Source organism: Palaemon carinicauda, chromosome 45 (genome assembly GCF_036898095.1).
Source record: "Palaemon carinicauda isolate YSFRI2023 chromosome 45, ASM3689809v2, whole genome shotgun sequence".
In the NCBI taxonomy this organism is placed as follows: Eukaryota; Metazoa; Arthropoda; class Malacostraca; order Decapoda; family Palaemonidae; genus Palaemon; species Palaemon carinicauda.
The window spans coordinates 26,764,093-26,786,470 of record NC_090769.1 but is presented as its reverse complement, the minus strand read 5'-3'; the positions used below and the strand labels follow the sequence as shown (position 1 = coordinate 26,786,470).

At 42.1% G+C, this 22,378-nt stretch overlaps 1 protein-coding gene across 1 annotated transcript in view; it reads left to right on the top strand.

Annotated features, from left to right (window-relative positions):
* The window catches only part of LOC137634797 (zinc finger CCCH domain-containing protein 13-like), a 74,615-nt gene that overhangs the window by 45,868 nt on the left and 6,369 nt on the right, over positions 1–22,378 (top strand). Inside the window, exons 9-14 of the mRNA XM_068367341.1 lie at positions 5,625–5,756; positions 9,491–9,635; positions 11,036–11,263; positions 14,056–14,168; positions 14,851–15,169; positions 15,584–15,710. Of these exons, the coding sequence (XP_068223442.1) occupies positions 5,625–5,756; positions 9,491–9,635; positions 11,036–11,263; positions 14,056–14,168; positions 14,851–15,169; positions 15,584–15,710 (1,064 nt within the window). The remainder of the gene's footprint in view (positions 1–5,624; positions 5,757–9,490; positions 9,636–11,035; positions 11,264–14,055; positions 14,169–14,850; positions 15,170–15,583; positions 15,711–22,378) is intronic.

Here is a 22,378-nt window from a genome sequence, read left to right as displayed (position 1 = left end):
AGGGGGGGGGGCATGTTCCGGTCCAGGCCTATGGTCAAGACCTGAAGGATACCTCTCCATCATTCAGGCAGGCTTAAGGGCCTTAGTCTGGCCCCTCTTCAGATCCTACAGCTCCTGCCAAGTCGCCCCGTTGCGCGTCGACTTTATTCTAACCAGCAGGGGACGCATTTTCACACCTTCCCATCTTGCAGTAGAGATACCGGGATGATTGAGATTCTCTCAATTCCACCATCGGCTCTCTCATTCCAGGCAGGGGAATGTTTCTCTCAGACTATCCGAACAGAGCCTCATAGAGAGAGTGTACCTAGGGGTCTTTGACCTTGGGTAACCAGCAAGTGCTGGTCTGGGGGACCTGATCGCGACACCTTGGAACCTCAAGCTTCCACTAGTCTTCCCCCCAGTCTCAGACCCCGAGACTCTGGCAAGATGCATTCCGGTGATGGTGGGACAAATCCGACGCCTGCGTCTTCCCTCCTTTTTGTCTGCGGACAATGGGTCTCAACAAAACCAGGTTGTCTGTCAACCTTTCAATGGGAGAGCTCCACTGGGACTATGCGCAGAACGGTTTCTGGACCCTCTGCTTCCCCTGACGGAACTCCCGGGAGAGCTTCTCCCACGGCGCAAACTACTCAAGCAACCACACTGCGACATCTCTCCCGAACCGGGGCGTCGCTTCGGCTTCATGCCTGGAGACACTACGCTTCCTCCTCTAGAAGAGACAACCCGCTACAGTCGCGGTACGGAGGTCGCGTCATCTGTGATAGTCATCCACAGGGGTCTCCCAGGCAAAGTGAAGAGTCTAAGGTGGTGGGTGCCGTGGGAGATATACCTCTTCCCGTGAGGCCTCTTCTCCAGCAATAACGGTCTTACTGCCTTTCGGCGGGAGGAAACTCCTTACCGCTCTCGGCAATGAAGCCTGTCGCTCAGCCTTTCCCTGACTTTCAGGCTTAAAGGAATAACTTTTTCCTGCCCGCTGGATCTATCCTCGCTCATGCGAAGCTACGATCGTCCCTGCCCTAGTCGGAGGAAGACCTCCAACTTGGAGCATGGCTCGGACTTTTAGTCCTTTAAGAGATCTTCTCAAGACCCTTTTACGACAGGCCTCGGATTGTATTCCGCCTTGGGTCTTCTGCTCACTCTGGCCACGGCCAGTGTGTAAACAATCTTCTTGGTCTCTTACTACTCCCCCCTTTCTAAGGAAGAGGGGAAGGCAACATTCAGGCTCGCTCCTGAGTTGTTGGCTAGACTCAGAATCTGAGGGTCCCGACCCTTCGGTCCGATTCATTCAAGATTTCGAGTCTCCATTCTGTGTGTGATGTCCCTAGACCTTCTCTTTCTTGCCAGTAAGGAATCGAGAGGTTAGCGCTGGGAACAGCTGCAGTTTGGCCTCAGTTGCAGCCGATTTGGGAACACAAGGAGGACATGGGGGGAGAGTCACCAGTATACCTCTTCAGCCCGGACTCGAGTACATTCATCTCGACCTGTCTTCAGACCCTCCCCCGTCACGTCGCCCTACAGCACGATGTTGGATACATCGCAACTTCCTCGCCTTCGAGTAATACTACTCTGTGACGCAGGTGCTACAAGCTGGAGTCTGGAAGCGTCTGATGACCTTCGCAGCCCGCTTCCTGCAGGGCGTGACCCACAGGAGTCTCGATACGTTTCTATCGCTCTGTGGTGGCTACACAACAGCTGGTCTAACCTCAGGCTCCTTTTTGGACAGGTAGCAGAAGGTTGAGGGCATTGTTATCAGGTTTTAGTCTGCATGAACAAAAGAAGTATGTCTGGCCCTTACTTCTTTCTTCATCATCCCCTCTACGGGGAAGCAGCATCCTGGTCTCTGCATAGCTGACCTCGAACCTCTGCAGGTAAACCATGCTTCCTTGTGTTCCGAGTATTGAGTCAATACTGTCGCGTCCCCCATACCCTGACGAGGTGGTATTGGGAACGTCCTAACCCAGAGTTCCTTCTGGAACTCCAGGTCAACTGCCTAAGACGGGTCACACTTCTTCCTTCACACACAAGCTTACGTAGGCCACATGGTTCCTTGCGGAGCAAGGAACTTGTGAGGTGCAGGGACTCCTTTTCTCGAGTGCGACTCACTCGGATTCTGAGTCCCCGGGTAAAGCCAAAGCCAGTATGGCTGGGGACTTTCCACCCTTCCTAAGGGGTAAGTCACCCTTTGTAAATAGCGTGGTTTGTATTTCGGTTACGGAACAAATGACAAATTTGAAGATAATTTGTATTTTTCCTAACCATACAAACCTTAGCTATTTACACATATTTGCCCGCCAGCCCTGTCCCCCAAGACAAGTCCTACCTCTAAGTGAAAGTGAGTATTCACGTGTGTGTGAGGGGGAGGAGGGGTAGCTAGCTACCACTCCCCTACCCCCCCGCTAACTAGCGCGGGGGTAATACACCCTCGTTAAATTCTAATGGCTCGCCATTTCAGCTACGCTAAAAGTAATAACCCTTTGTAAATAGCTAAGGTTTGTATGGTTAGGAAAAATACAAATTATCTTCGAATTTGTCATATTTGTTTCAACTATTTCATGATACATTAATTTTTACCTTTCTTTTGTATAGCTTACTTTATCAATCATAAAGTTACCATACATTTTTCTAGTCATGCTTTTCTTACTCTCCATACTCAATAGAACTATTATTCCTCTTACCATTTGTTTGGGATCTTTCCCCTCATTCAAATATATTGTTTACCCTCGGAAACACCTTCATCTTTAACATCTTAACTTTTTGTTACATAAATGCTCTTTCATTTTCCTGAAATCTCATATTTTTTACCTCCTTTCCCTTCTCACTTCATTCAGGTTTGCCTTCTTTTCTTATTCAACGACTCATAAAAGTGCTTTATGATTTTCTATTCTCAATTTCTTCTTGAACACATTATCTATTTACTAGTATACTCTATGTGTACCCTGTCTTCTGTCATGAAAATTCACTTCAAACAAATTAAATATAACATTCATGTGGTAACCAAGGTGTAGCGGAAATATGCTCACCAGACATGCTAATTTAGATTGTTCCCAACTTGAAGGTTGATGAATAAGAAACCCAAAAGAGCATGACTAAGTTAGGGGATGTAGCACTTCCTTACATAAAGCTAATGTCAGATTTGTGCTATGACTCCTAATATTATTGCCCCATACCCAACAAGAATCTTGTTAAATAATGAAGCTTCAATCCATCTTTTGAAGGACAAGGCACCTTAACCCTTTTACCCCCAAAGGACGTACTGGTACGTTTCACAAAACTCATCCCTTTACCCCCATGGACGTACCAGTACGTCCTCGCCAAAAACTGCTATTTAAATTTTTTTTTGAATATTTTTGATAATTTTTTGAGAAACTTCAGGCATTTTCCAAGAGAATGAGACCAACCTGACCTCTCTATGACAAAAATTAAGGCTGTTAGAGCAATTTTAAAAAAATATACTGCAAAATGTGCTTGGAAAAAAAAATAACCCCTTGGGGGTTAAGGGTTGGAAATTTCCAAATACCCCGGGGGTAAAAGGGTTAAACTCTTGAAGAATGGGAAGGAAGGAAGCACTGTATAGGAATGTTAGAATATGCAAAACTGACAATTGATAACTTTCACCGTGCTCTGCTCATGTTAGAGGAGGAAAGAAGCATAAAAGGCTTACTCTTCTTGATTAACGAATGCTTGTTATGACAGTAAGCTGTTATTATAGATAAACAAAGACGTTAAGATCTGGCTTACAGAAATCAAATATAAAGGTGACATGATTTGAAATAAAAAAATAAAGTTAGACTTTGTTACAAATCTGTATAATGTAGAAAAATGCACAAATTTAAGTGTTGAAAGTTGAATGACTTCAATATAACAAATAATATAGTACAACTTAAATTTAGAAATATCAAAGAGATACCAGTAGCTGGAACTACTTGCAAATAATTGAGTTTAAGAGGTTTGTCTGCAGAATGCATCACCTCTTCAAGAAGATAAAGAAGTCATGATAATCATACACCAACAACTAAAATTTGTTGCCTACCAATAGGTACTTTCAGTAATTAGTAAGCAGTGAAGATCATTCTTTATATCAATGAGAAATACTTTATCTAAAGTAAATCAAATTTTGTGTAAAAAATGCCAAAACAGAATTGAAGCTCAAGACAAACATACTTAATAAGAAATTGCCTGATTCTTGTAGATAATTACAGCAAAGCCATGCTTGTCAATTTAAAGACAAGTCTTCAGGAAAACTCAAAAGCTTCATTCAAGCCTCGTAATTTAAGAGTTGTTATTAATAACACAATATAAAAAGTTTAAGTAAAGAAAAGTGTGATAGAAAATCATGCAGTAACACAATACCTGGTAGCACTAATTACCTCATAAAGATAATGTTAGTTAAACAAATGTCATTATCTAGATGTGTGAACTCTTGAATTGCTAATAGAAATGCTCTAAATGACATGTATTATTGTCACCCAACATAGAAATGTAAGATGGTGAAGCAATTTATGTACGAAGAAGTTTGATTATGGAGTGGTTTTCTCCCTAAGAAATTGCGTATTTCTGGAAAGAAGTTTCCTCTTCATTAAAGTAAACACCCATATCACCCCTGGGCTCACTTGCCAAGACCTGCATGGATAAATACTGTGAAGAGAAAGAGTTGGGGAATGGTTGGAGTGGCGTTTTTGAGAGAGTAAGAGATGGAGTTGTTTGGAGGAATATGATTGACTCCATGCTCTAAGTGGCCATCTTGATCTCGGATCTTTGCCATATGGGCTTAAATAGCATATTCCATTCCCTTTGCATCACTTAATGTTGGAGGTGTTAATTATTTGGTCCTTATAGAGAATTCTTTGTGAAAGGGCATATACTGCACAATGCTGCATAACTAGCCAGTAGATGATGATCATTCTATTATTATTATTATTATTATTATTATTATTATTATTATTATTATTAATATTTGTTATTAGTTAAGCTACAACCCTAGTTGGAAAAGGAGGATGCTATAAGCCCAAGGGCTCCAACAGGGAAAAATAGCCCAGTGAGGACAGGAAACAAAGAAATAAGTAAACTACACAAGAAATAATGAGCAATTGAAATACAACTTTCATATATAAACTATAAAAACTTAAAAAAAAAAAAACAAGAGGAAGAGAAATAAGATAGGATATTGTGCTCGAGTGTACCCTCAAGCAAGAGAACTCTAACCCATGACAGTGGAAGACCATGATACAGAGACTATGGCATTACCCAAGACTAGAGAACAATGGTTTAATTTTGGAGTGTTTAGTACAAAGTCATGGGCCTAAGCCATGTTCTTGGGTCAGGATATTTTATTTCACAAAAGCCAAAACCAAACTTGGCCATCATGAGGAATACCTATGCTAGTTTGAGGTTTTATGAAGTGAATGCTGGTGAATTTACAAATATTCAGATAATTATAATTGCATTTTCTATAAATTCAATTTTTAAGTTATAGAAATTATATCCACATGCACAATTTGTTGATTAGGGTATTACTTTCAGATAAAGTCCTTATTTTTTATTGTATATGATATTATTTTTTTCTAATACAATATATTCTTATTTCATAGATAGTGCTCTATATTTTATAGTTTCATTGCTTACAGGAAACTCTACAAAGACCAGTAATTGCCCCAGAGTTTGGTAGTAAAGTACCACCAAACATCCGTCAACGTTATTTGAATTCTTTAATTGATGAGAGCCTGAAGTTCCTTAGTGAAAGGGAAGCATATAACTTGGTAAGACATTGTTTTTTTCCTTATGTTTTTCTAGCTTTGTTGACAATTACTCATTGCTCTATTATACTTAATGCACAATTATAAAATTTATAAAATTGCTGTTTGTTCCTATGTCTATACAAACCTTTAGTTCTTTTGAATAGAGAATGTCTTCATTGGAGCTTGAATTTCCATTGAAAATTGTTAATGAGGTAGTTAACAGCAGGTCCTGAGGATGGGGGAGTAGCCCTATTTACTCTCCTGGCAAAGACCTTCCCTTTTGCCTTTGGTTGCAACAACTACCAACACACTGTTGTATCCTATCCAAGGCTGTTTAATCTTTTTCTCAAACTTTTCAGTTTGAATGGCTAATTTTCTCTTTGTGTTAGTGATGAAATGAAGCAGGATTTTGCATGCGTTTGAAGGATGGATATTGCTTCAGTTGATGGCTGACCAGCAGCTCATATGCACTCCCTCAGCACCTTGGGGACATGATTGTTAACAGTTATCCCCTTATGCTAAGTATATATCATGGTACCTGTCAAAGTGGGCCTATTATTTTAGGAGTAGGTAGGCTAAGTCTTTGCTAGTGTCATTCTTTGCAATGCCCATGATAGTGTTGGAGAGACTGTTTAACACTTTGCTTTGTTTATCAAGTTTGTTGTATGCTAAGTTTTTTGGCTATTTGTCCCTGGCTTGTTCCCATGGAGTGTGCTTCAGTGGTGATCCCTTCAGTGTGCCCTTAGCTGAAAAAGTAGCTAAGAATGCTTGTGCCTAGGTAAGTGAAAGTTCTGAGGCTGGGTAGGTATAAGAATGCTCTGGAACCAGTTAAATGTGTGTGTGCCATCCCGGAACCCATTCATCACTGCTCCTGTGCCTTTGACTCCAGAACCTGTGGCTCCCATACTCCCTGTACCTGTGATCCCAGGCCCTTTGTCTGTTTTATGAGTGCCAGTGAGAGTGCCTACTACTTCCCTGTGATAGTGACTCCTAGTATTTTGGTTCATGTCAGAGGTCTATGGTTCTCACTTTTGGGGGAGCTTCATCGTGGTCATTCACAAGATTTTTCTTCTTGCAGAATTTGAGAGAGTAGGTAAAATGTAGAAGAAAATTTGCTCCTACTACTGTTCCATCACCACCACCTTTCTTCCAGCTCTTCCAACTCTTCTTCCCCTTCTGATTCTAATTGTGACCTTTCCAAAAAGTCCTGGAAGGCCAGGCATAGTTGTAAGAATAGAGCTTTTCAAGACATCACTTCTCTTCTCTCTTTCGGGGGAGGTGGACGGCTCCCGGTCAGGGATTACTGTACCATGGCCCTGGTTACCTAGTCACCGGCCTTGCTACCCTGGTTGCCATCCTGGTTCCCTGCCCCACCATACATGGTCCCAAGGTATGGGTGGCTGGCTTGACTACCCCATTTGGCAGGCTGGTCAGAGATGCATTGACCGTGCAATTTTGTTTGTAGGCCAGGTGTTGGGGGAGTTTGGGCACCTTCTCTCACCTTTTCCACCTGGATGGGGGAGTGCTACTTTATTCTCTTTTTTTTTTTTTTTTTTGGATACTTTGGTATCCAGAATTAAGAAAATGGTACCTTTCAAGGATGTTGCTGCAGCTAACGGCCCTAAGTTGGTGGCTAAGGTGACACGGCCCCACCATGCTTAACAGAGGGATGGGTATTTGGTATCTCTTTCAATCTAATTTTATCAGTGCCAGAGCTCATTCTCGCCCTGAAGATAACTAACTTGTTGGTAGGTTGTTGAAATCACCTCCCCCACTCCTGCACTGAACAAAGAAGAGGACATGTCCAGAAAAGAACTTTACAATTTGGTTCTGGAGGACTTCCGCTTACCAATAAAGGAATAGCCCTATTTTAAAGGAAAAAATTGTTTATGTACACTTAGGGACATATAAAATAACAAAAATGGCTATTCTATGACACGAAGGTGGGTGGGGCATCCTTTTCCACCTATCATTACCAACCACCTAGTTAACAATTCAATGGCTGTTTCGGTGCCACAGAAGACCTATCCTTAATTTAAAGGACTTGCATTTCTGTAGCTAGATAAAAAAACAAATTGCCTATAACATTTATTTTTTTATACTATCTAAAAATTTACTTCCTATCATGAAGGTTAGATATACAGGGAGTGAAACTATTAGCTCCTGGGTAGAAGTTTTTTCTGAATGTGCATGTACTAACCATTTGGTCTGTTATTTGAGAAATAATCATTTTGGGATTTCATTTGACATAAAATGGATTACAGTATGTCAAGACACATAGGTTTTTATAAAATTTTTGAAATTCATAGAATAGGAAAGGAGGTGAGCGATTGGTTTCCGGTGAGAGTGGGGCTGAGACAGGGATGTGTGATGTCGCCCTGGTTGTTTAACTTGTATGTTGATGGAGTGGTGAGAGAGGTGAATGCTAGAGTGCTTGGACGAGGATTAAAACTGTTAGGCGAGAATGATCATGAATGGGAGGTAAATCAGTTGTTGTTTGCAGATGATACTGTACTGGTAGCAGACACAGAAGAGAAGCTTGACCGACTAGTGACAGAATTTGGAAGGGTGTGTGAGAGAAGGAAGTTGAGAGTTAATGTGGGTAAGAGTAAGGTTATGAGATGTACGAGAAGGGAAGGTGGTGCAAGGTTGAATGTCATGTTGAATGGAGAGTTACTTGAGGAGGTGGATCAGTTTAAGTACTTGGGGTCTGTTGTTGCAGCAAATGGTGGAGTGGAAGCAGATGTACGTCAGAGAGGGAATGAAGGTTGCAAAGTGTTGGGGGCAGTTAAGGGAGTAGTAAAAAATAGAGGATTGGGCATGAATGTAAAGAGAGTTCTATATGAGAAAGTGATTGTACCAACTGTGATGTATGGATCGGAGTTGTGGGGAATGAAAGTGATGGAGAGACAGAAATTGAATGTGTTTGAGATGAAGTGTCTGAGGAGTATGGCTGGTGTATCTCGAGTAGATAGGGTTAGGAACGAAGTGGTGAGGGTGAGAACGGGTGTAAGAAATGAGTTAGCGGCTAGAGTGGATATGAATGTGTTGAGGTGGTTTGGCCATGTTGAGAGAATGGAAAATGGCTGTCTGCTAAAGAAGGTGATGAATGCAAGAGTTGATGGGAGAAGTACAAGAGGAAGGCCAAGGTTTGGGTGGATGGATGGTGTGAAGAAAGCTCTGGGTGATAGGAGGATAGATGTGAGAGAGGCAAGAGAGCGTGCTAGAAATAGGAATGAATGGCGAGCGATTGTGACGCAGTTCCGGTAGGCCCTGCTGCTTCCTCCGGTGCCTTAGATGACCGCGGAGGTAGCAGCAGTAGGGGACTCAGCAGTATGAAGCTTCATCTGTGGTGGAAATGTGGGAGGTTGGGCTGTGGCACCCTAGCAGTACCAGCTGAACTCGGCTGAGTCCCTGGTTAGGCTGGAGGAACGTAGAGAGTAGAGGTCCCCTTTTTGTTTTGTTTCTTGTTGTTGTCGGCTACCCCCCAAAATTGGGGGAAGTGCCTTTGGTATATGTATGTATGATGTATATCCATAGGATAACAAAGGGTTTTGAATTTTAGCTTAGCAAATGCGTTTGAATTCAATGAAAATTTGCACATTGCTTTACTCATACGCTAAATTCAGTAACTTTCCTAGTAACTTGGTAGCAGTGCTGAGTTGTAGTTTTATTTTTTATTCATAGAATAATATGTAAACTATTTAAGAACTGTATTATAATTTTTTCCTTTTGTATATGAATCTTTCAACCAGGGGTTGGCTGAAGAACGTGTATGCTTTCAGCGGGCATCATCCCGTATGGTATATTTGAACCTTGCTGTAAATGCAGTAAAACGACTACGTACTCAGCAAGAAGCGGGAGAGGCTGCCCAAGAGCTTTTAGATACTGATCCATCATGTAAGTTGATTGACAAGTTTAAACTTTCAAGTTCAAGAATAAATGGTTGGTATAATGTTCAGTTACTTAGGTGTAAATGGGTAGATATAAAATTTGAGAGTGACGATTAATAGTCTTATACTTGATATATGGTTAACCCCCAGGCTATTTGGAACTTTCCAACCCTTTACCCCCAGGGGTTATTTTTTTTCAAGCACATTTTGCAATATGATTTATTTAGATTGCTCTAACAGCCTTAATTTTCGTCATAGAGAGGTCAGGTTGGTCTCATTCTCTTGGAAAATGCCTGAAGTTTCTGAAAAAATTATCAAAAATATGCAAAAGAAAATATAAATAGCAGTTTTTTGCAAGGACGTACCGGTACGTCCAAGGGGGTAAAGGGATGGGTTTTGTGAAACGTACCAGTACGTCCTTTGGGGGTAAAAGGGTTAATAAAGTACTAGATGGAATAATTATTCCAGAAGCCTGACCTAATTTGAAATTTCACAGGCACCTAAGAGTGTGACTAATTGGATGTGGTAATAATACTCGATTTTACATGGCCATCATTCCTGTCATTTTAGAGGAGGATGAGAGAAAAGCCAAGGATGAATTAAAATGCCAGAATAGAAATGGTGGTTTCTACCGGTACTTACCCAATATTCATTGAATTCCCAACCCTCTTTCCCCCATCCAATATTATTATTATTATTATTATTATTATTATTATTATTACTACTAGCCAAGCTACAACCCTAGTTAGAAAAGCAAGATGCTATAAGCCCAAGCGCTCCAACAGGGAAAAATAGCCAAGTGAGGAAAGGAAATAAGGAAATAAGTAAATGATGAGAATAAAGTAACAATATATCATTCTAAAAACAGTAACAGCCTCAATACAGATATGTCCTATATAAACTATTAACAACGTCAAAAACAGATATGTCATATATAAACAATAAAAAGACTCATGTCAGCCTGGTCAACATAAAAACATTTGCTCCAACTTTGAACTTTTGAAGTTCTATTGATTCAACTACCTGATTAGGAAGATCATTCCACAACTTGGTAACAGCTGGAATAAAACTTCTAGAATACTGTGTAGTATTGAGCCTCATGATGGAGAAGGCCTGGCTATTAGAATTAACTGCCTGCCTAGTTAGGACTGAAAGTTATGTAAGTATACAATAGAAATCTCTGGTATTATGGGACTCCTTAGGAAGATACTCAAAAATCTTTTATTCTATGGTCTTTTTGTAAAGCTATACTTTGAGGGCATATTAGAAAGAATAGCTTATTTCAGTACATTGACATTCATATGTTCAAATATACTATACAAAGCCTTCCTATTGTGAGTCCCAATTTTCATGTTGTTTTAATGCTGAGATCATATTTACTATTGTTTTTCACTATTTATTTTACAGTTAAAGAAAACACATTTATAGAGGATGCATCTGTATCAGAAAAGCCTTCCACATCTGGAATATCTTCGACCTCTTCTCCGTCAACCGAAACCAAGTATCAACATCCTGTTAATCCTAATCATTCGAGATTATCCCATTTCTCAGTGTTAGCAGGTGGTGGGCATCGGGGTTCGTGGAGTATCGAGAAGCCAAAGAAAAATACCGTGGATGTTCAAAATTATTTGAAAGGTATGTATTGCACAGCAATGTGGGAAATTGGACATGCAACCATCAAATTAGAAAAAGGGATATGTTTTTACATCTACTATAGAGACCCTGTCATGTTATATTACTATTATCTAGTTTTACTGGAGATTGTTGCTTAAGGAAAATATTTAAAAAAAAGGGCAGTATATATACAGTGTGTGTATATATATATATATATATATATATATATATATATATATATATATATATATATATATATATATATATATATATATATATATATATATATGGATAAATATCAACACAACATCGTGTTCAAATAGAAATAAATTTCTACCTCATACTTGGGATCGAACGCTAGCCCCTTCTAATGAAAGGCCAGGTCGAAACCAACCATGCCACGAGAACCCATGAAGGAAATCCGAACCTGACACTAATCTAGCTGTCCGAGGATTTACCTGGTGAGACATCAGTCTCTTTACCAGCGAGTTTTACCAGATTTCCCGGGCCACCACGTGACACAATTGGTAGTAATTCATTCAAATTACCCCTAATGAGTCAATATGGATAAATATCAACACAACATCGTGTTCAAATAGAAATAAATTTCTACCTCATACTTGGGATCGAACGCTAGCCCCTTCTAATGAAAGGCCAGGTCGAAACCAACCATGCCACGAGAACCCATAAAGGAAATCCGAACCTGACACTAATCTAGCTGTCCGAGGATTTACCTGGTGAGACATCAGTCTCTTTACCAGCGAGTTTTACCAGATTTCCCGGGCCACCACGTGACACAATTGGTAGTAATTCATTCAAATTACCCCTAATGAGTCAATATGGATAAATATCAACACAACATCGTGTTCAAATAGAAATAAATTTCTACCTCATACTTGGGATCGAACGCTAGCCCCTTCTAATGAAAGGCCAGGTCGAAACCAACCATGCCACGAGAACCCATAAAGGAAATCCGAACCTGACACTAATCTAGCTGTCCGAGGATTTACCTGGTGAGACATCAGTCTCTTTACCAGCGAGTTTTACCAGATTTCCCGGGCCACCACGTGACACAATTGGTAGTAATTCATTCAAATTACCCCTAATGAGTCAATATGGATAAATATCAACACAACATCGTGTTCAAATAGAAATAAATTTCTACCTCATACTTGGGATCGAACGCTAGCCCCTTCTAATGAAAGGCCAGGTCGAAACCAACCATGCCACGAGAACCCATAAAGGAAATCCGAACCTGACACTAATCTAGCTGTCCGAGGATTTACCTGGTGAGATATCAGTCTCTTTACCAGCGAGTTTTACCAGATTTCCCGGGCCACCACGTGACACAATTGGTAGTAATTCATTCAAATTACCCCTAATGAGTCAATATGGATAAATATCAACACAATATCCCAAGTATGAGGTAGAAATTTATTTCTATTTGAACACGATGTTGTGTTGATATTTATCCATATTGACTCATTAGGGGTAATTTGAATGAATTACTACCAATTGTGTCACGTGGTGGCCCGGGAAATCTGGTAAAACTCGCTGGTAAAGAGACTGATGTCTCACCAGGTAAATCCTCGGACAGCTAGATTAGTGTCAGGTTCGGATTTCCTTTATGGGTTCTCGTGGCATGGTTGGTTTCGACCTGGCCTTTCATTAGAAGGGGCTAGCGTTCGATCCCAAGTATGAGGTAGAAATTTATTTCTATTTGAACACGATGTTGTGTTGATATTTATCCATATTGACTCATTAGGGGTAATTTGAATGAATTACTACCAATTGTGTCACGTGGTGGCCCGGGAAATCTGGTAAAACTCGCTGGTAAAGAGACTGATGTCTCACCAGGTAAATCCTCGGACAGCTAGATTAGTGTCAGGTTCGGATTTCCTTTATGGGTTCTCGTGGCATGGTTGGTTTCGACCTGGCCTTTCATTAGAAGGGGCTAGCGTTCGATCCCAAGTATGAGGTAGAAATTTATTTCTATTTGAACACGATGTTGTGTTGATATTTATCCATATTGACTCATTAGGGGTAATTTGAATGAATTACTACCAATTGTGTCACGTGGTGGCCCGGGAAATCTGGTAAAACTCGCTGGTAAAGAGACTGATGTCTCACCAGGTAAATCCTCGGACAGCTAGATTAGTGTCAGGTTCGGATTTCCTTTATGGGTTCTCGTGGCATGGTTGGTTTCGACCTGGCCTTTCATTAGAAGGGGCTAGCGTTCGATCCCAAATATGAGGTAGAAATTTATTTCTATTTGAACACGATGTTGTGTTGATATTTATCCATATTGACTCATTAGGGGTAATTTGAATGAATTACTACCAATTGTGTCACGTGGTGGCCCGGGAAATCTGGTAAAACTCGCTGGTAAAGAGACTGATGTCTCACCAGGTAAATCCTCGGACAGCTAGATTAGTGTCAGGTTCGGATTTCCTTTATGGGTTCTCGTGGCATGGTTGGTTTCGACCTGGCCTTTCATTAGAAGGGGCTAGCGTTCGATCCCAAGTATGAGGTAGAAATTTATATATATATATATATATATATATATATATATATATATATATATATATATATATATATATATATATATATATATATATATGCAGTATATATACAGTATATATATAGATAGATAGATAGATAGATAAATAGATATATTATAAAGTTGTTGATTCATGTAGAGAGTATTGTCCTTGTATTTTAGTTACTGCAATCATTACACATATCAATAATAACCCTAAATGATTTTGTATCTTCTCTTTGTATTATCTATATATGTCTATTTTTATCTGCAGGTTCAAATTTCTACCATTACTTGAAAAAGTATATTTTAACGGATCAGCAACTTGGAGAAAACGGGTATCCAAGCCCAGATCCGAATGAGAAAGGAAAAGCTATCGTGAAAGTGGTAAGTATGATATTTTTCTTTTTGCTCTTCTAATTATAGATATGATAGTTCTCGAGAGAACGATCCGGTATGGGTTTCTTATGGAAATATATAAAATAGGGTTATCTTATTTTAGATGTAAAAGTAGTGGTTTAAGTTATACTTTTTTGAACAGTTAACATAGTCATCATTGTTAATAGTGGTATTTATGTCTGTGTAAACTACCCCTTAATAGAGGAGCTTGCTATGAAGTCAATAGTGGGACATTTTTAGTCATTTTTATAGAAAAGGAATCTATCATTATTGAGGTTCAGGTGAAAATTGAATTACCTTTGATTTTCTCACCAAATACAAGTCTCCACTACTTATGGTAGGTTGTAATTTGTAAATAGATTAATTTTGCTCTGCATATATCTTTTACATAATTTTTATTTTCACTATTACAGTATATATTTCTTGTTTTTTTTTTTTTTATAAAATGTTACTATTTTAGATAGCTTTATTTACCCATCAGCATAGTTTAATTATTAGTTTTCCTTTTTTTGCTTTGTTTTACCTACATATCCATTTTTATTTTTAGTTAGATTCCATATTTTGTGCATTTTATCCCTTGGATTATCTAAGTTAATGTAGTTAATCACCCCTATATCACTTAGATATTTTCTGGCTGGTCTTATATGTCATACATAAATTTCTTTTCCAGGTTGACACCCGTAAGAAGCAGAGCCCAAGTTCTGTGGAACGATACTGTGATAGATGTTCTGTATTATATAAGGTTGATAAGTGGGGATTTCCCCTGTCGATTGGACCTTGCGTCCATCACTGGGGCCGTGCGTACAAAAGAAGAGGCTACTCAGGATTAGAAACACGATATTCGTGTTGTAGTGGTGACTTGGAATCAGAAGGGTGTGCCCAGGCTACAACTCACGTTTCGCAGAACTATGATCCTAATAATTTATATGGTTATGTTAGAACGTTACCCAAAGATGCTGCAGATAATGATTTTGGCGTGTTTGCATTAGGTAAGCCTGTGATTCTGCTTTTTGTATTAGTTTTAATGATATTCCAATGGGCAAATATGTAAATGTATATTCTTATAAATGTTCAATTAATAAGTACAGTAAAGCATGCAGGTCAATTGAGTTCTTATAATTTTATTTAATCTCATTCAATAATCGTATGCTTTGTTGTTTCAAGCGCTTTCTTATTGATAAGAAAAAGTGTACCTCTACTTCATGGATAACTTTATCTTAACTAATGTCTTCAAATGTTTTCTATCGGGTATCTGTGGTTGTACAGTATTTATATTTAAAAACAAAAGTCAAATGTTCTTATGTTGTATCGACCAATAAAGATAACATTCATTATCTAACAGAGTTTGGTTTTTGAAGGATTTTATTAATGATCTGAGACGTTTATGATTTATTATCCAACAGATTGTGAAATGTGTTATACAACCGCTGGTAGTGAGCTTACCAGGATAACTGTCATTGATGCTGATGGGAAAACTGTATATGAACAGTTAGTTAAGCCAGAAAACCCTATTATTGATTATAATACAAGGTAAGTGATTTGCACTTCAGTCCTCAAGATGTTGAATGTGGTTCATTCTTGAGTTTTAGGGTTGCCTCATAAGATGAGTTGGCTATTTGTTCTGGCCTATTCTTTAAATATTCTCCTCTGTCCTTATACACCTGACAACACTGAGATTACCAAACAATTCTTCTTCACCCAAGGGGTTACTGTAGAGTAATTGTTCATTGCCCACTTTCCTCTTGCTAAGGGTAGAAGAGAGACTTCAGCTATGGTAACCAGCTCTTCTAGGAGAAGGACACTCCAAAATCAAACCATTGTTCTCTAGTCTTGGGTAGTGCCATAGCCTCTGTACCATGGTCTTCCACTGTTTTGGGTTAGAGTTCTCTTGCTTGAGGGTACACTGGGGCATACTATTCTATCCAATTTCTCTTCCTCTTGTTTTGTTAAAGTTTATATAGTTTATATAGGAGATATTTATTTTAATGATGTTACTCTTCTTAAAATATTTTATTTTTCACTTTTTCCTTTCCTCACTGGGCTATTTTCCCTGTTGGAGCCCCCTGGCTTATAGCATCTTGCTTTTCCAACTAGGATTGAAGCTTAGCAAGTAATAATAATAATAATAATAATAATATGTTATTTTTATTAATAAAATAAATTTTTGAATATACTTACCCGGTGATCATATAAGCTGTCAGCTCTGCTGCCCGACAGAAAAACCTAAGGACAAAATACGCCAGCGATCGCTATACAGGTGGGGGTGTACATCAACAGCGCCATCTGTCGAGCAGGTACTCAAGTACTCCATGTAAACACAGAACCAATTTTCTCCTCGGTCCACTGGGTCTCTATTGGGGAGGAAGGGAGGGTCCTTTAATATATGATCACCGGGTAAGTATATTCAAAAATTTATTTTATTAATAAAAATAGCATTTTTCAATATTAAACTTAGCCGGTGATCATATAAGCTGATTCACACCCAGGGGGATGGGTAGAGACCAGCATTACATGTTTACATTATTAAGAGCTAAGTATTTTGTATTTCATTTTAGCAGTTATTCAAAATAACAAACATAAAATAAATAAGTACCTGGTAAGGAAGTCGACTTGAACAATTACTCTGCCTTTTTAAGTACGTCTTCCTTACTGAGCCTCGCGATCCTCATAGGATGCTGAGCGACTCCTAGGAGCTGAAGTATCAAGGGTTGCAACCCATACTAAAGGACCTCATCAAAACCTCTAATCTAGGCGCTTCTCAAGAAAAGAATTTGACCACCCGCCAAATCAACCAGGATGCGAAAGGCTTCTTAGCCTTCCGGACAACCCCAAAAACAACAATGAAAAACATTTCAAGAGAAAGATTAAAAAAGGTTATGGAATTAGGGGAATGTAGTGGTTGAACCCTCACCCACTACTGCACTCGCTGCTACGAATGGTCCCAGGGTGTAGCAGTTCTCGTAAAGAGACTGGACATCTTTAAGATAAAAAGACGCGAACACTGACTTGCTTCTCCAATAGGTTGCGTCCATTATACTCTGCAGAGATCTGTTTTGTTTGAAGGCCACTGAAGTTGCGACAGCTCTAACTTCATGTGTCCTTACCTTCAGCAAAGCATGGTCTTCCTCATTCAGATGGGAATGAGCTTCTCGTATCAACAGTCTAATATAATAGGAAACTGCATTCTTCGACATAGGTAAAGAAGGTTTCTTAATAGCACACCATAAAGCTTCTGACTGTCCTCGTAAAGGTTTAGTTCGTTTTAAATAGAACTTAAGAGCTCTAACAGGGCACAAGACTCTTTCTAGTTCATTTCCAACCAAATTAGAAAGGCTTGGAATATCGAACGATTTCGGCCAAGGACGAGAAGGTAGTTCGTTTTTGGCTAGAAAACCAAGCTGCAAAGAACATGTAGCCGTTTCAGATGAAAATCCGATGTTCCTGCTGAAGGCGTGTATCTCACTGACTCTTTTAGCTGTAGCTAAGCAGACGAGGAAAAGAGTCTTTAAAGTGAGATCTTTAAAGGAGGCTGATTGTAGCGGCTCGAACCTTTCTGACATAAGGAATCTTAGTACCACGTCTAAATTCCAACCTGGTGTGGCCAAACGACGCTCCTTCGAGGTCTCAAAAGACTTAAGGAGGTCCTGTAGATCTTTGTTGTTGGAAAGATCTAAGCCTCTGTGACGGAAGACTGCTGCCAACATGCTTCTGTAACCCTTGATCGTGGGAGCTGAAAGAGATCTTTCCTTCCTCAGGTATAAAAGGAAGTCAGCTATTTGAGTTACAGAGGTACTGGTTGAGGATACTGATACCGACTTGCACCAGCTTCGGAAGACTTCCCACTTCGACTGGTAGACTCTAAGAGTGGATGTCCTCCTTGCTCTAGCAATCGCCCTGGCTGCCTCCTTCGAAAAGCCTCTAGCTCTCGAGAGTCTTTCGATAGTCTGAAGGCAGTCAGACGAAGAGCGTGGAGGCTTGGGTGTACCTTCTTTACGTGTGGCTGACGTAGAAGGTCCACTCTTAGCGGAAGAGTTCTGGGAACGTCCACCAGCCATTGCAGTACCTCGGTGAACCATTCTCTCGCGGGCCAGAGGGGAGCAACCAACGTCAACCTTGTCCCTTCGTGAGAGGCGAACTTCTGCAGTACCTTGTTGACAATCTTGAACGGGGGGAATGCATAAAGGTCTAGATGGGACCAATCCAGTAGAAAAGCATCTATATGAACTGCTGCTGGGTCCGGGATTGGCGAGCAATAATTTGGGAGCCTCTTGGTCATTGAGGTTGCAAAGAGATCTATGGTAGGTTGGCCCCATGTGGCCCAAAGTCTCTTGCATACATTCTTGTGAAGGGTCCATTCTGTTGGGATGATTTGACCCTTCCGACTGAGGCGGTCCGCCATGACATTCATGTTGCCTTGAATGAACCTCGTTACTAGAGACAGGTTTAGATCTCTTGACCAGGTGAGGAGGTCCCTTGCGATCTCGTACAACTTCATAGAATGGGTCCCTCCTTGCTTGGAGATGTACGCCAAGGCCGTGGTGTTGTCGGAGTTCACCTCCACCACCTTGCCTTGAAGCTTTTCAAGGCCAGATGAACTGCCAGTAGCTCCTTGCAGATGATATGTAACGCTCTTTGCTCCGAGTTCCAGGTGCCCGAGCATTCCCGACCGTCTAATGCCGCACCCCAGCCCGTGTCCGATGCGTCCGAGAAGAGAACGTGGTTGGGGGTCTGAACAGTCAGGGGCAGACCCTCTCTGAGGTTGATGTTGTCCTTCCACCAGGTCAGTGATGACTTCATCTTCTCGGAAATAGGGATCGAGACCGCTTCTAGCGTCTTGTCCTTTCTCCAGTGAACAGCCAGGTGAAATTGAAGGGGACGGAGGTGCAGTCTCCCTAACGCAATGAACTGGTCCAGTGATGAAAGCGTCCCTATCAGACTCATCCACTGTCTGACTGAACATCGGTCCTTCATTAGCATGTTCTGGATGCATCCTTGGGCTTGACTTATTCTGGGGGCCGACGGAAAAGCCCGAAAAGCTTGACTGTGAATCTCCATCCCTAGGTACGCTGTAGTTTGGGATGGGACCAGTTGGGACTTTTCCATATTGACCAGGAGACCCGATTCCTTGGTCAGATCTAGGAGTCCACTTTAGATTCTCCAGACAGCGACGACTGGACGAAGCTCTTAAAAGCCAGTCGTCCAAATAGAGGGAGGCTCTGATGTCTGCTAAATGCAGGAATTTGGCAATATTCCTCATCAGTTTCGTAAAGACAAGAGGCGCCGTGCTTAGGCCAAAGCACAGGGCTTGAAATTGGTAGACAACCTTCCCGTAAACGAACCTTAGAAAAGGTTGGGAATCTGGGTGGATGGGGACGTGAAAGTAAGCGTCCTTGAGGTCTAAAGAGACCATCCAGTCTTCCTTCCTGACCGCTGCTAGAACAGACTTTGTCGTCTCCATGGCGAACGTCTGCTTTGTGACAAAGACATTCAGAGCACTGACGTCTAGCACCGGTCTCCACCCTCCTGTCTTCTTTACCACTAAGAAGAGACGGTTGTAGAAGCCCGGGGATTGATGGTCCCGGACTTTGACTACCGCTCCCTTTTCTAGTAAGAGAGACACCTCTTGCTTCAACGCTAGTCTCTTGTCCTCCTCTCTGTACCTGGGAGAGAGGTTGATGGGAGTCGTTGCTAGAGGGGGCTTGCGCAAGAATGGGATCTTGTACCCTTCTCTGAGCCACTTCACAGATTGTGCATCTGCGCCCCTGTTCTCCCAGGACTGCCAGTAGTTCTTGAGTCTGGCTCCCACTGCTGTCTGAAGAAGGGGGCAGTCAGACTCTGCCTCTAAAGGACTTGGTACCTTTCTTCTTGCTCCCACGTTTCCCTTCGGCACGAGCACCTCCTCTGCTGGTGGCTCTGCCACGAAAGGGCGGAATAAATCTTGACGCTGGAGTATCCATCCTGGGTCTAGACACGGTAGGCAAAGGGGTGGCTTTGCGTGCGGATGACGCAACCAGGTCATGCGTGTCTTTTTGAATCAAGGAGGCAGCAATCTCCTTGATCAACTCCTCTGGGAAAAGGCACTTCGAGAGAGGAGCAAACATAAGCTCCGATTTCTGACATTGTGTTACTCCAGCTGACAAGAAGGAGCAAAGGTTTTCCCGTTTCTTAAGGACCCCGGAAACGAACGAAGCCGCAAGCTCACTGGAACCGTCCCGTATGGCCTTGTCCATGCAGGACATAATGAGCATGGAAGTTTCCTTGTCAGAAGGGGAGGTCTTCCTGCTCAACGCTCCCAAACACCAATCCAAAAAGTTAAACACTTCGAAGGCTCTGAACACTCCTTTCATCAGATGATCTAAATCTGAAGGAGTCCAACAAATCTTGGAGCGTCTCATGGCCAGCCTGCGGGGAGAGTCTACTAGACTTGAGAAGTCGCCCTGGGCAGAGGCAGGAACTCCCAAGCCGAGAACTTCTCCCGTGGCATACCAGACGCTCGATCTGGAAGCGAGTTTCGCAGGGGGAAACAAGAATGCTGTCTTCCCAAGGTGCTTTTTGGACTGCATCCAATCTCCCAACACCCTTAAAGCTCTCTTGGACGAGCGGGCGAGGACGAGCTTCGTAAAGGCAGGCGCGGATGACTGCGTGCCTAAAGCGAACTCAGATGGAGGTGAGCGTGGGGCCGCAGAAACAAACTGATCGGGATACATATCCTTGAACAGTGCAAGTACTTTCCTAAAGTCCAAGGAGGGAGGCGTGGTCTTGGGTTCGTCGATGTCCGTGTGCGGGTCGTCAAGGTGTGCAGCGTCGTCATCATCAGAGAGTCCATCGTCTGAATGCTGAGGAGGAAGCGGCAAAGGAGTAGGCATTGGCTGGTCAGCTGAGTCCGGCAGCACGGGTGCATGCGTGACTGCACTGGACGCAACGTCATGGAACTGTTGGTCAGTCTGTGAGCTGGCAACAACCATAGCTGCGCGGGGGCGCAAAGCGTCTACTCCCGACTCTCTAGTCTGCTGTGGGCGAGTAGGGGTAACCACAGTGGGTTGCGGAGGTTGACGCACCGCGTCAAAACAAAACAACTTAGGTTGTTGTTGTTGTAACTCGCGAACGTCAACGGAGGGTTCCGTGCGTCGGCGAACGTCAACATGCGGCTGGCAGGGTACAGTGCGCATGGGTGGCGGGACTCTCACAGCTGGAGTGCGGGAGAAGGTAGCCTCAGCGTCAACTGGACGCACAACCGTGGTTGGTTGTAGGCTAACGGGTGCAGCGTCAACCTTCTCCGCACGAAAGTCCTGCATTAAAGATGACAACTGTGTCTGCATGGTCTGCAGCAAAGCCCACTTAGGGTCTACAGTAGCAGGTGCGGCAACAGACGGTGTTACTGCCTGTTGCGGTACCACTTTGCCTCTCTTAGGAGGTGTGCAGTCATCGGAAGACTGCAGCGAGTCCGAACTGACCCAGTGGCTACAACTGGGCCGTTGGACTTGCGCGGAAGGGACCTTGCGTTTGAGAGGTCGTGAGACCTTGGTCCATTGTTTCTTCCGAGAAACATCTTCCGCAGACGAGGAATAAATGGGCTCTCTCGTCTTCTTGTGGGTGGGGCGATCTTGGCAAGATACGTCCGAAACCACGGAGGGAACGTCTGTCCGCTGATTAAAGCCTGTCGAACCCTTTTGTCGTACGACATTGCTTCTCCCCTGGGCTTGGGAGCTTGCAAGAGGTCCCGGACTGGGAGGACGACAGGCACGAACAGACGCACCCTCAAGCGCAACACTAACACTTTCCACAACACTACCACTCACTTTGTCACTACCCACTGCACTCTTACCCTTCAACTCCTTGACGTCTGCCATGAGTTGATTACGGTCACTCGCCAATGACTCGACTCTCTCACCCAGAGCCTGGATGGCACGCATCATATCCGCCATCGAAGGTTGTTGAGTGCTAGAAAGGGGATCAGGAGCAACCACTACAGGGGAAGGAATAGGTTGTGGGGCATGGGGAGAGGAAAAATCAACGGAGCGAGATGAACTTCTCCTGACTCTTATCTCTCTCTAGCCTACGTGAATATTTCAGGAATTCGAGAAAATCGAATTCCGAAAGCCCAACGCATTCCTCACATCGATCTTCCAATTGACAGGTTTTACCCCGACAATTGGAACAAATGGTGTGCGGATCGATAGAGGCCTTCGGAAGACGCC